The sequence below is a fragment of the Mastomys coucha genome, unplaced genomic scaffold (assembly GCF_008632895.1).
Source record: "Mastomys coucha isolate ucsf_1 unplaced genomic scaffold, UCSF_Mcou_1 pScaffold5, whole genome shotgun sequence".
Taxonomy (NCBI): Eukaryota; Metazoa; Chordata; class Mammalia; order Rodentia; family Muridae; genus Mastomys; species Mastomys coucha.
The window spans coordinates 68,669,571-68,683,966 of record NW_022196911.1 but is presented as its reverse complement, the minus strand read 5'-3'; the positions used below and the strand labels follow the sequence as shown (position 1 = coordinate 68,683,966).

At 49.6% G+C, this 14,396-nt stretch overlaps 1 protein-coding gene across 2 annotated transcripts in view; it reads right to left on the bottom strand.

Moving 5' to 3' along the window:
• Positions 1–13,450, bottom strand: part of Trpv1 (transient receptor potential cation channel subfamily V member 1) — a 25,883-nt gene extending 12,433 nt beyond the window's left edge. The window contains exons 1-9 of one of the 2 annotated variants that reach the window (XM_031351161.1): positions 13,234–13,450; positions 8,794–9,110; positions 8,033–8,199; positions 7,804–7,956; positions 7,120–7,260; positions 6,720–7,018; positions 5,582–5,761; positions 3,020–3,178; positions 1,444–1,539 (exon numbers count right to left, since the gene is read on the bottom strand). In XM_031351161.1, the coding sequence (XP_031207021.1) occupies positions 1,444–1,539; positions 3,020–3,178; positions 5,582–5,761; positions 6,720–7,018; positions 7,120–7,260; positions 7,804–7,956; positions 8,033–8,199; positions 8,794–9,077 (1,479 nt within the window). In that variant the 5' untranslated portion in view covers positions 9,078–9,110; positions 13,234–13,450. Of the gene's footprint in view, positions 1–1,443; positions 1,540–3,019; positions 3,179–5,581; positions 5,762–6,719; positions 7,019–7,119; positions 7,261–7,803; positions 7,957–8,032; positions 8,200–8,793; positions 9,111–9,363; positions 9,370–13,233 lie in introns of those variants that run through there. The other variant, XM_031351162.1, reaches the window with a different exon arrangement.
• Between the last annotated feature and the right edge of the window lie 946 nt (positions 13,451–14,396).

Sequence of the window (14,396 nt, the reverse complement as noted above, 5' to 3'; positions counted from 1 at the left end):
TCCATAAAAGTAAGTGTGGTAGTTGAATGAGAATATCCCCATAGGCTCATGCGTTTGAATACCTCATCCCCAAATTAATGGAACTGTTTGGGAAGGATTAAGAGGTGCGGCCTTGTTGAAGTACGTGTGTCACTGGGAATAGACTTTGGGGTTTCAAAAATTTCTCCCACTACCATCCTCAGTGTGCTCTCTCTCTCTCTCCTTCTCTCTCTCTCTCTCCTTCCTTCCCTCTCTCTCTCTTTCTCTCTCTCTCCTCTCCCTTCTTTCTCCCTCCTCTCTCTCCCTTCTCTTGTCTCTCTTCCTTTCTCTCTCTCCTATCTCTCCCCCCCCCTCCTCTCTGCTCTCTCTCTCCTCCCTCTGCTTCCTGTTTGTCTTTCAAAATGTGGGCTCTCAACTGCTGCTCCAGCCACCTGCTACCTGCAACTTCCATTCCTCCATCACAGATTCTAACCCTCTGAAATCATAAGGCCAAATACACTCTTTCGTCTATAAGTCTCCTTGCTGATGATGTCTCATCACAGCAATGGAAAAGAAAATCCCAAAATAAAATAAAAATAAAAATTAAATTAAATTTTAAAAAAGGAAGTGTAGAGGTTAAAATCACAATGATCTAACCAGGTGCAGTGGTGCACACATCCTAACACTAGAAAAGTTAAGGCAAGAAGACCAAGAATTCAAGCAGAGATGGCTCAGTGATTAAGAGCACTGACTGCTCTTTCAGAGGTCCTGAGTTCAATTCCCAACAACCCCATGGTGGCTCCCAACCATCTGTAATGAGATCTGATGCTCTCTTCTGGTGTGTCTGAAGACACCTACAGTATACTCTTATAAATAAATTAAATGTTTTTTAAAAGATTAAAAAATAAATACATTTTTTTAAAAATTCATAATGATTTCAAATTCTGCATTCAGCTCTCTTTTCATGAACCTGTGTTCTCACTCCTGCCCTAAGTTTTACTCAAAGAAAGTGAAACTAAAACTCATAAAGCATGTATTCCCTTAGCTCTAGTTTTTACAGAGAAGTTGGCATAAAATTCTAAAAGGGACCCTCACATTCAAAGAAAAGATCCTGGTTCCTGAGGAGAATCCCCAGTCAGAAAAGTGCTGGCTGTAGGAGCAGGAGGGCCAGCACTTGTGAAACAAAAGCCAGACGCAGCTGCATTTCACTGTTAAACTGGTGCTCAGTATGGAGTGCTAGGTAGGAGGGCCCTTGGAGCTTCCCAGGCAAGCTGTCAAAGAAAAGACCCTTCCCACAAGAACAGCCATGAGACTTAGTGGTGGAGATCCCGCCCATGTTGCTTGATCATCATGTGCCCTTGGGAATACACTGAGTGCTGCCCAAAACCTGGACCTGAACACCTGCCGGTTCCCAGCTTCACCCACTCAGCTCTCAGCCATTTGTCAGCAACAATAGAAGCCCACAAGTTGCAAAGGTATGCTCACCCCTCGGAAGAAGAAGTAGACTCCTCCTGACACAGACAGGATCTCTCCAGTGACTCGGAAATAGTCCCCAGTGGTGTTATTCAGCTTATAGGGAGGCTGTAAGGCACAGAGGAGCTGGCGACTCATTCATTCATCCAGTCAACAAACATTCACCAGGTTCCACCAGGTACCAAGCCTCATAATTAAGACTTGGCTCCTGCCTAGGAGACAAGCCTCCATTAAAAGAGAGAAAGAGAGGCCTAGCAAGATGACTCCGCAGGAAGAAGCGTGCTCTGTGCAAGTCTGAGAACTTATTTTGGCCCCCAGAGCCCATTGTGAAAGGACAGAGATGACTCCCAATAGTTGTTTCTTTTCTGATCTCCATGTGTGCACACACACAATCATCATACACATATCTAACAACAACAATAATTCTAAGGATTGAAGCACAGAGACAATGAGTTATCATAAGACATCTGCAAGGACGATCCCTTTGGAAGACTTGCTTCCCGGAGTCTCTAGGTATAAGAGCATCCTTCCAGTGCTGAGCCATCCCCCTAAGCAATGTCTCTGCCCAGGGCTCTGAGTGAATGGGAGCAGGTGACAGGGTAGGTGGAGGTGCTCTTACAGACCTGGTGTGTTGTAAATCCCGTTCTTCCCACAGCCTATGGTGCCCAGCTGCTCCACCAGGAGGTAAGGTCAAAGTTCACCATGGATGGGGCAGGGGAAGGGAGGTTATCCTCCACAGGCCCTCACGTTTTAGCATTTTCTGGAGAGGTTTGCCAGCAGGCTTTGCAAGCCCTAGCTTTCTTACTTATCCTACTTATTAGCATATGTCTCCTCTTTCTCTCTATCAAAATATATGTATCCTTTCTTTTTGTTACTGTTGCGATGCTAGAGTGCTGGGGATCAAACCCAAGGCCTTGTGCTTCTTAGGCAAGCACTGTGCCACCTAGCTATACCCATTACCATTTTCTTCTCTTTTCAAATTAAGTCACTAAACACCTTTTATGCACAGACAGAACTCCAATTTTTACACCAAATTTACAGGTAGAGTACTCTAAGTATAGGGTGGAAAATTAATGCCCTGGGTATTAAATGAGAAGGACTCAACTCTGAAACATAATGAAGTCCATAGCTCCGAGAAGGAAAAAGCGTCTCACCCTAAGCTGAGCTGAGAGATGGCACCCAGTCTAGCACAAAAGACGTATTCAAGGGCACAGGCCCAAGAAACAAATTTGTAATGAAATTCATGAGCCAAACTGTGCAGGCCAGCAAATAGGCCTTTCACCACCCTATGATCTGCAGACACTCCGCTCAAGGGTGGCTGCCTCCCCAGATCTGAGTCCCAATACTCAAGAACTTCAATGCTCGAATGTTCAACCTCCCAGGACCACAGACTTAAAGAAAAAGTCCAGGGTTGGGTCAGAGAGAGAAACTGAGGCCAAGGAAGTGAGGCTCTCCGGTCAGTCTCTCCACCTCTCAGTGAGCTAGGAAGGGAATCCCAGGCAAGTTCTGGCCCTGGAGTCCATAGCATCTTAGGGAAATATCTCACCCAACCCCAACCCCCAAAGAGGGCCCGTGTTCCTGGCCGCACCAAGCCTTCCACGGGCCGATAGTAGGCAGCTGTGGTGAAGATGATCATATACAAGCAGTAGACGAAGAAGTTGAAGTAGAAGATGCGCTTGACAAATCTGTCCCACTTGTCCTGTAGGAGTCTGTTCAAGGGCTCCACGAGAAGCATGTCATGGCGGTTCTATGGGAGTAGAGAGAAGCGAGGCTCACTCCTGCACCAGCCACTTACCTGGATAGCCATACCAGTCTGTGGCACCCCTCACTCCCATGTAGCCCACACAGTTAAGGAAGCATGCCAAGCAACCAAGAGTCACCAGAGGTCTGAGGCATTGTACAGCCAGGGCCTTGGGGTGGTTCCTGCTCTGCTGTGATTCCTTGGCTGACCATGCTCATAGCCTCGGTGTGTCCACGAGTACAGTGACTGGTGAGAAACTGGGCAGGCCCTAAATTGGTGGTTCTCAACCTGGGGGTCGAATAACCTTTCACTAGGCTTGCCTAAACCCTCAGAAAACACAGAGACTTACATGGCAAAAACAGCAGCAAAAATACAGTTATTAAATAGCAATGAAAATAATTTATGTGGGGGTTGGGGGGGTCACCACAACATGAGGTTAACCAGTCGTAGCACAAGAAAGGTTGAGAACCACTACCCTAAGGACTCACTTTAAGGACTTCAGTATTTACCAACAATCTAATCCCATTATTTCTAACAATTGGCTCTCTTCACTCCCAAACAACACAACTCTTGGGAAATTGGGATTGCCTTTACATTCTTCATTTCTCCTGTTTGCAGCCCTGGGTCAGGCAGAGATGGCAAGTACCTATACAAGATGGCAAGTACATGATATATGAAGGAATCTAAAAGGCCTGTCCTGGAGCAGGGGGATGGTGCCAAATACTGTCATTTGAAGTAGTCTTTAGGCAAAAGTCTCATATACAAATGCCTGAAGGCTCATGGGACAAAGGAAGTATAGCAGATGAGCCCAAGGCAGCTTGTCCTAACTTCTTGTACTTAAGCTCTACCACAAAGACACTTTCATATGGCTTCTTATACACTTTGGGGGATGGGAAGCTCCTCACTCCCTCAAGGGCCTCTAAAGAGATGTTAACTATAGGGATGATCTATTATTTGGAGTAAATTGGGCATCTCTGCCTTCCATCATTGTATTAGCTCAAGCCAAATGGCCCACCAGAAAGCACTGGGGACATGAATTATTGATGGCTGTCCCTGAGCTTTTTCTCCTCCAGGTTAAATTCCTCAGTCTGTGATGAGGCCATTCTCTATTCAGACCACCCCTTTAAGACTCAGAGACCAGATTCAACATGGCAGTCTAGGTGGGATTGACATGGCAAAATAGGCTAGGCCTCACCTTTCTTGGACTCTGGTCCTATAAATACAACTTTATCCAATGAGGCAGCCCCTCCCTGCCTCCAGCAGAAACATCAGCTCCCAAGTCCACTTCAGGGGTATGACTTTAGGAAGAGAGGACAGGTGAGGTGGCCTTACAGACTACTCAGTAAATATCGCTAAGCCTTCACTTGGAGCCAGAAATACTAAGTAAAATGCCTTCCTTGAGAGTACAGAGAAGTAAACTCCAGATAAAGTAGCCAAAATGAAACACCTACCGATGAGTAGAAAGGGAATGCAGGAAGGCTGCCATGTCACTAACCCTATAAAGATCAGAGCATGGCACCATCCCAGAAGCCATAAGAAAGAAAGAAAAAACAAACCACCAAGCAGCTCCACCCATCAGAATGAAACCCTTTTATAAGTAAAGGGTGGTGTGTGTGAAATTAAAAGGCAAAAGACAGACAGAGAGAAAAACTACACTGCAGCACAAGCAATAGAGAAAAGACTGGTTCATTCAGAAGCCGAGGGTGTCTATAAACCAAGAGCAGCCAGCACACAGTCCTATAAACCTTTGGAGACCTACCAAAGAGGTACAAAAGGCCAGTAAATGCATAACAATGTTCCTCCTCACTTTGGAGTGTCATGGCCCCTGGTTTACAGTCCTAGCATTTTAGAGTGGGGACAATCAGGAGTCCAAGGCTGGCCTGGGCTGCAGAGCAAGCCCCTGTCTCAAGAAACAAGAAGAGGTATGTTGGGTGTGCTTTTTGATTTGGAGATTGCAGTTTCCCGTATCTTTCACGGGAAAATCCTCAGGCTTGTGTCAGTGGCCTGCAGTGTGATGAGCACCTGCAGATAGCTTGACTGCCCTGTGGGTGAATGAATGCTGGGCAACTGCTTTGAAATGAGACAGATGCCTGGGTGCTAAATAAGGCTAACCACAACGCACATCAATGAGTGAAAGCAAGTGCTTATCCTACAGTGTGTACAGTGTGATCCTGCTTACACAAATGAAGATTCTATGAAGCTTTTTACATGGCATAAGGAGAACTGTTCTTATCTCTGTGCTTCTGAGATGTTCTCATGTTTATGAGCTAAGGCTGCCATTCATTTGCTAAGGAAAACATAAGAGAAAGAAGGTAGACTTAGGTCTACAGAACACATGAGAGTCCAGATGGAGATGGAGCAAGCACAGTGTCAGGCTGGGTACACATTGTCCTGGCCCTGGCCACTCACAGGGGTCTCACTGCTGCTGTAGGCGATCACCTCCAGAACTGAGTTCTTCTCACAGGTGTCAATGCATGACAGGTCATAAAGGGAGGAGTGCACGGGCCCATAGGCCCATTCAGTGAACTTCCTGGACAGGTGCCGGCACTCTGGTTCATGGATCTCTCTTTGGAGAATATAGGCCAAGACCTGTGGCAGGTAAGAGATCCCTATCAGGCCAGCCCAGGCAGGCTCTGGGGTCTTATGATAAATGTGCCCAGCTTCCCAGCTCCATCACTCAGCACCCAGGTCAAGCCCCAGAAACTTCCCCACTATCAAGATCCACAGAGCTACCTTCTGGCCTCAGCTACACCCATGTCAGGTGCATTATTCCCAAGATTTATAGTCCTTCTGTGAAGGACAATGAAGCTTTCTAGAAAACTTCAAGCCAGAAAGAAATAATCAAAATCTAAGGAGTAAGCCAGTCACGTTGCTTCATGCCTGTAATCCCAGCATTCAGGAGGATTCCTGCAACTTTGAGACCAGGCTAGTAAATAACAGCCAGCCTGGGCTACAGAGTGAAATACACACACACACACACACACACACAGAGAGAGAGAGAGAGAGAGAGAGAGAGAGAGAGAGAGAGAGAGAGAGAGAGAGAGAGGTATAAAAATGCAATGAAAGCCAAAGGTAGGCTCCTACAGGACTTAAATGGGCAGGGACAATTTCCCAATATCTCTACTACTGAGAAAGCCCCTCCCCTCTAATTTGAGCAGCCCAAACACATCCTTGGCCTGTCCTGCTGATATTATCTATGGAACCCTGATTTGTGTGGGGCCTGGTATTCTCCAAGCTTCCCCCTTAGGACCTTCCCTGTCACTCCAAAAATCTTGCCCACCCTGGTAAAGCACCACAGCCTCTTTCTTTCTCTCAACCTAGCTACACACACACACACACACACACACACACACACACACACACACACACACACCCCTTGAGTTCCTGTGACAAAGCTGGAAATTAGAAACTGCCATGATGACCTTCATGGTTTATGCTCACAGCTCCTCCAGCTCACATTCACAGCCTCATTAGCTGGTAGAATTACTCTACACACAGTCCTCTATCCAGCCACCCTCCCTGCCTGGTATCCACAGCTCCAACCCACCCCGATCTTCCCACTGCTAGCAGCCAGAGCCAGTGGTGTAAGCCCCTTCTTGTTGGTGAGTTCTTCTAGCTTCAGTGTGGGATGGAGTTTGGCCCCCAGGATCAGGATCTCGTTGTACATGTTTGTCACGAACTTGGTGTTGTCGACTGTGTTATCTGCCACCTCCACCAGGGCATGCAGCACCGTGTTGCCCACCGAATCCCGGGCACTGATGTCTGCTGGCTGCCAGGAGTTCTGCAGCAAGAACTTCACAATGGCCAGTTGGTTGGTGCACGCAGCCAGAGACAGGGGCAGCTCACCTGCAGCCAACACAGGATCCCCAGTGGAGCCCCACAAATGAGGCTAGTCCCTGTATGACTGGGCCTCTAGCTCCCTCATGTCTACCACATGGCCTCCCTACCAAAGTAGAAGCCAGGCCTCCCTTTGGTTTTCTTGAAGAAGTCCCCGTTAGCGGCAGCCTGGACATCTGCTCCATTCTCCACCAAGAGGGTCACCAGTGCCATGTTCCGCCTTTCAATGGCAATGTGCAGTGCTGTCTGGCCTAGAGAGGGAAGTGCACTGTTGGCCTTGTGATTATAGTCTTGTGGTGGCCCAAAGAGATGTGCCCAGGGAAGGACCCTGAGCAGGTAGCAACTGCTTCCTGAAGAAGCACCCAGAAAATGCCTGTGCAACCTCTCACTGTAGGAGGCCAAGATCCACAAATTAGGCCAGCAAAGTTTTAAAGCAGCAACAAAACAGAACAGAAAATACCAAGCTACAAAGAGAAGGAGGCAAATGGAAGGAGGGAGGGAGAAAGGGAGGAAGGGAAGGGGGGAGAGTGAAGGAGGGAGAGAGGGAAGGAGGGAAGGAGGGAAGGAGAAAGAGGGAGGGAGGGAGGGAAGGAAGGAGGGAGGGAGGCAGAAGATGTGACAGCAAGGGATAGGGACCACCAAGTCAGCAGGAGGGCAGCAGAGATCCCAGGGCTACAGATGAGCAAGGCCAGAGATCAAAACCAGGAGAAAGCAACACAGTGGTAGAGATTGGGGCAGTCCCCCCCCTCGGGGTATAGATGTTCTGCAGCTGTACCAGGCCACCCCCACCTCACCCTTGTAGTAGCTGTCTGTGTAGCTGGCATTGACAAACTGCTTCAGGCTGTCTGTCTTGCGGGCGATGTCCAGGAGCAGAGCTATGGTGTCATTCTGCCCATTGTGCAGGTTGAGCATGGCTTTTAGCAGACAGGTCTTTCCTGTCTCAGGGTCTGAAGGGCAGAGAGAGGGTCAAAACCAGGTCAAGATTGGAAAAGGCCCCTGGGAAGCCAGTCCTCACAGGGCCACCTTTGAACTCGTTGTCAGTCAGGCGCTTCTTGCTCTTCTGCAGGAAGGACAGTAGGCTCTCCAGCTCCTGGCAGTTACTCTGAGCCACAGCGTCGAAGATGCTTCTGCGATCATAGAGCCTTGGGGGCTTCTCAACGCCAGTGGAGACAGAGTCCTGGGACGACTGCCTGAGAAATACGTCATACCCTCATCTCAGGCCCAGCAAGGAGTGTGACTAAGCCCCAAGGCAGACCAGACAGTTTAGGAAACATATGTAATTGTAACGAGGACCCTGGGATACTCGTGTTCCCATCCTGCCCCTGGCCTACCTGCAGACAACATGGAGAATGCTTTTATTGCTACTGTCACCTCATCTTCTGCCCAGCCTACCTGCCTTCCTTCTGGGGCTCTGAAGGCAGAAGCCTAGAGGGGCTAGGCATGGTTGGCTTGTCCCTTATGAATGAAAAGGCGTCTTCACATTACTCAGAAGCCATCCTGAGTGACTCCCTGCCCTGCTTCAGAGGAAGCGGGAAGGTTGGTCGGCTCCTCACCTGTGTTGTTTGCCTTCTTGGTCCACAAGATCCTAGCCTTGAACCTGAAGTATTTGGGGCTGGTGAGCATCCGGGGCCTGGGAACTTAGCATGTGCTGGCAGCTGGGATCGGTGCGTACATACGCTCCAGCATCTGTGACTGTGTGTCCAGCGGGATCACAGGATTGTGGGCCAGACCACCTCTGAAGGCTCCCCAACTTGGGTCTTGGAAGGGAAAGCCTCCAGACTTACCTGACACAGGCAGGTCCATCCCCAGACCTCTGGATAGTGAGAACAGAGCTGACAGTGATGATAGGGCAGGAGGCCAGCCTGTCTTCCTCATAAGGGCAGTCCATGGGAGAGGCCTCCTCTGAATCACCCTTCCCGAAAAGCCGGGTGCGACTCCTGGTAGTGAAGATGTGGGGCTTGGCTGGAGGTGGCTTGGAGTTAGGGTCTCTGTCTGGAGGATCCAGGCAGGAGTTCTCTTGGGGTGGGGGCTCAGATTCCTCCGAGTCTAAGCTAGCCCATTTCTCCATCCTTTCCAGATCCTCTGTGGCCCAATTTGCAATCTGCAGGTAGACACAAAGATGAGGTCTGTGCCCATCTTGGGGACCACGGATTCTCATGCCCTCCCCGCTCTCCTTGTCAAGCAACCCCTCTCCCCCTCTCCCCCGCCCGTGAAGCAGGACACCTCAAACATCCAATTAGTAGTGCCCTGAAGAACTAAAGTTTTCAGGGCGGTGCCTCCCACTTCAGCAGCCCTGGGGAAACTGAACCGTACTGATCAGCAGGCCCTGTGGCCACACTGGCCGGGCTCCCCACCTCAGAGCCAGCAAGGTCGGGAGTACTCAGCTGCCTGGTCTGTTCTTCCTGCATCCCTATATCAGAGCAGAGAAGCATTGTGGAGGAACTCAGTATCAAGACTGATGAGGATGACCAAGCCCCAAAGAGCCAGGTAGTCTGCGTTCAAAGAGGAGGAGAATGATCCCATCTGTACTGCAAAACCTCTGTGCTGGGTGCCAGCAGCCACACACACTAGTCGACTTTGCCCTTCCACACAGCTGCAGCCACAGCCACGACCGTGTCGTGGAGGGAACTGGTGTGCGTGCATATACATGGGCAGCACAGAGCACACCTTGGGTCATTTTTTGTGAAAATGGTATATTTCAAGCATCCCAGTCTATATTTGGCCACACCATTTGCCGTGAGGCTGGCAAGTGTTCTAGACCTGAACCTCTGGAGCTAAGCTGGCCGCCCAGGTGAGTCCACTCCACTTGAGAGGGAGCGGACACTTCCTACCCCATCGCCCATGCTCTCCCTCCACCTGCTGGCTGTCCTGCTCCCTGGTGCCTAGGTCTCTCCTAGATCAGAGGCTTTTCCTCCCAACCTGCCTCCACCTGGACTGTGTTCTCCTCTTCCCTTCTGAAATCTTCCCACTTCTCAAATGCCACCTCCCCTCAGGAGCCAACATGAGTATTCCTACCTCAGCAAAGCCCCATCATCCATGAACCTTCAGAGTGACCAGGCCCCTGAGCCATCCTTTGAGCACAGTCCATCTAGTTGTCTATCTCTGTCTACCTGCTTGCGTCCTTCCATGCCTTGTGACCTCAGCCCAGCAAAAATCTTTACCTAAAGAAAGCCATGATGTGTCCCTTCCTACCAAGGCTCAAGGAATATCATGGAAGAGTCAGTGGTCCATGAGGACCACTATGAAACAATGACTTCTGGACATGAGAGGACCACTGCACTGGGGGACTCACAGCAGCTGTGGTCTCCTGTACAAGATCAATCAAGCTGGGCTGTGGTGGCGCACGCCTTTAATCCCAGTACTTGGGAGGCAGAGGCAGGCAGATTTCTGAGTTCGAGGCCAGCCTGGTCTACAAAGTGAGCGCCAGGACAGCCAGGGCTATACAGAGAAACCCTGTCTTGAAACTCCCTCCCCCCCCAATAAAAGATCAATCAAATCTATGCTTTAGTGAATGGGAGAGGGCTATGAGTTATTGGTAGTTGTTGGCTGATGAGAGGTAAAAAGTCAATTTTCTTCACAAGTGTGGTCGCTGGCAGGTTGCCTTACTCAAATGGATGATCCTATACCCAAGCACATTAGGCCTATACTCGTTTCATTCATGAAGAGGAGGAGAAGAGGAGGAGAGGAGGAGAGGAGGAGGAGGAGGAGGAGGAGGAAGACATGAAGTTCAGAGGGTGACATGGGCTAGCTTGGGGCTAAGAGGGTGCATATGATCAAATATACTGTATTCATGTATAACATTCTCAAAGAAGAAATTTTAAAACTTTTTTTTTTTTTTAGAGAAGAAAAGGTAGTGTTGGACTCTGAGAGAAATAAAAGCCATCAGACATACACTCTCTTGCCCCTCAGTTCACAGATGGTTAGGGAAATGAACATTCCAGCTGTGTCCGCATTCTGGAAAGCAGCCACTGACAGAGGTGGGGGAGGTCTCTTGAGTCCTGCGTTTTCAAGGGAAAGTTCAGACTGCACAAATCCCGAGTACAAGGCCAGGCCAGGCCCATGAATCTGTTGTGGACTAATGTTCACAGCCACAAAAAAGAAAAAGAAAAAAGAAAAGAAAGGCCTGACCCCAGCCTGTGACTGGCAGAGCATAGCTGCTTCCTCTGCTGGTCTGCTCTCAGGAGCCCCTGAGCTGTCTAACCCTAGGTCAGGGCAGCAGAAGGTGCTCCCAGACGCAGATGCCTCCTTCTGACCTCTCCTCATTTGCCTGGCCCGTCACACAGCTCCATGTACACTGTGCTACACTTCAGACAGCAGCAATAGGACCAGAGGCTGTGGGCCTTGAAGGTCAAGAAACAGAATGGGAACATAATCAGGCAGACGACGGGAAGCCATGAAGAGGAGCTTCAGAAGCAAGGGGACTGGTGCTGGTGTAGGCTTTCAGAAGATAGCTTCCTGCCCAGGACTGTTCAGAGTCTGAGGAGACTGTAGTAATGTTTAAATCTCAGCAGGGCTAGGGGTATGCTTCAGTGGTAGAGCACATATGTATCCATGAAGCCTTGGCTTTCCATTCCAAACACAACTAAAACAAATAAACGATAGGCACAGGAGGCAAGTGAGAATAAGATTGGCCAGCATGTTTGAGCACGGGCTACGTATAACACAAACATTTGACAAAATTCACTTAATCCTTACATCTCTAAGAGGTAAATCTTTTGCTGATGTAGAAGCTGAAGCCCAGAGAAGTTGTGTTATTTCCTAGACGGCACACGGTGATCAGGAGAAAACCGGGATTTGATTGAGAGCATCTCTAGCACTCTGCCATCCCTCTGGAAGGCTCAGGGCTACTGCTCACATGTTAAACATGGTCCTAAACTCCACAGCAAGGCCTGGGGGCTGATCGGACCAGACACTCCTACTCCTGGAACCAGTCACAAGCTCAAAGAACCCTCCTGATGAAGCAAGCAAGCATCCTAAGAGGCCCCAATCCCCAAGCAAAGTTCAGATAATGTACACATCCCATGCCTCGCTCTCTCATGTCCATGGCTGCCCTGTGGATAAGCTGGCTGCACTCCCAAGAATAAAGGAATCCTAATAGTTGGGTCTTTGCCTCTTCCTTAGGCTGATCCCAGTCTAGCCAAACCGGGAAGCAGGAGGCAGCCCACATTCTACTTCCAGCTCCCTGTTGAAAGCCAAGCTTCTCCCAGCTTAAGGGTGAGATGATTCCTGTGGCAGCACACAGGGTCGGAGGTGCACATTTAAAATGAAAGGGAAAGGACAGGGGCAAGACAGTCTCATAGCTATGCCTGAAGTGTGCCATGCACATAAGCCCCATATGACACCCTGTCACAGTATTACAGTGATCAAGGAATTCAGCCCTATATGACACCGTCACAGTGTCACAGTGATCGGGGAATTCAGCCCTGTTTTAGGCAAACTACCTGTTGGTTTTTGGGTGGAGGTGGAAGCTCTGGTTCATGCCAAGGCTATGAACCCATATACACCCAAAAGCTGTCTTGAAAAACCTGCCTACTGAGACCCACATTAACCCTGGGTCTGCTTTCTTTGTCAGTGGGTGGTATTCAATCTGGCTTTGCAGGGGAGTGTATCCCTCCTTTCTCTCCAGGCTATGAGGACATCCTAAGGGTGTTTCTCCCATCTGCCTCAGTGCCCAAAATTTCTCTCCCATTAAGACCTTGAGAGCATCTCCCTCTGGCTGCCTGTGATTTTTGAGAAACTGGGGGAACATAGTCACTCGCATCACACCCATTTCTACCAGATCCAAGCATCAACTCAGGAAAGATGGAGAACTGAGTGGGGTTTCCTACACTGGAAAATGAAGAGCAGAAGGGCACAGCTAAAAACACAGAGGAGCCAGAACAAGAATTCAGGCTGCTGCATCCAACCCGACACCTTTACACAGAGAAGCCAGCACACAGAAGGCGTCCAGATAGGCACAAACCTCTGGGCTCTGCAGCAGCTACAGTCTCTCGATCCTGCTGCAGGAGCCAACATAAGCCAACTAGCCATCACCTCTCTCAGGAACCCATTGCCTACAGTCAGCCAAGTTAAGTGTGTAGTACTGCTGCTTCAGTCTCCCAGAAATCCCTAAGATAGTCACTGAACTACCCAGTTTTCAGATAGGGTAACTGAGGCCCTCAGAGCCCAGCAGAACCACACACAGCTGGACAATGCCGAGCCACCAGCCCATGAGAAGGACTTACCAGCTAGGTGCAGGCACACCCCAAATGGAGCAAGTGCCTTGGAGCTGTTCCTTGTGGGAGAGCCAAGTGGCTGTGATAAGAGTGGCCTTCCTGCCTCTGTGAGGGTCCTCGCCCCTCCCTTGGTGTACGTCAGGGATGGGCTCTGAGTATAGTCTGGCACTCAAGGAAACATTTGCAGCAATGGCAGCAGCTGCTGTTGCCACGGCTCCGATTCCCAGAGGATCCTAAAGCTTTTCCCATCATTTTTGCCCTTTTTCAGAAACCACAGCCAATGCCCCACCCCCGAGCCATGCCAGGGCTGAGGTGCACTTAGCCGCCTGCAACCCAGTCCAGCCTAAGCTATGCCTTGGCTCTCGGAGCCTTGATTTTCCAAACCATCTCTCCTATATGTCTGGGAAGTAGCTCCCTTAAAGGATTGTCACAGCCAGAGATGTAAAACCCAGTGTCCTAAAGCTGCCATGTTTTCAAAGGAAAAGGACTGGGACCGCTGAGCCACCTGTCTCGTCCGGAAGCCCTGCCTCCTTTGGGCCTCTGGGTTCCTGTGTACTCAAACCCAGGGTAGAGATTAGGACCCAGCCTTACTCGACTGGGGTTTCTTAGTGAGCAACAGAACACACACACACACACACACACACACACACACACACACACACAAAATGATGTGTGCTAATTTCTCACCTCCTCCAGGGCCATCCTAAATACCAAGAAGCAGGTTCATCCATCACACTCAGTGGGTGATTAGAACAAGTCCACTCCTTCCCAGATCCTACCTAGGGAAGTCCACCAGCTTTCAGGGGAGTACATGCAAGGCTGCACCCACAAACATTCTGCAAAAGCCATCCACTCAATCAACTGCCTCCAGGAAGCTAGTAGGATGTGAATTATATTATATTTCAAACCCTGGACAAATGGCTGAGATGCCTATTTAACATCAAAGTGGATCTGACCTCTAGGTTCTCTGAGCACCCATCAATCCCTACAGTACCTGGCTGGCATACCCAGCCCTCTATCCTGAACTCTCCAGCCTGGGGGCTAGGCTGCCCTTCCCCCAGAGGCTCTTCCCTACATAATCCAGACATTGTGGATTGTGGTTGCCTACCCCTTTTGTACCATTGGCCTCCTGGCTGCTGCATACAGTTATCCTCTCTCCCTCTCTCTTCCTC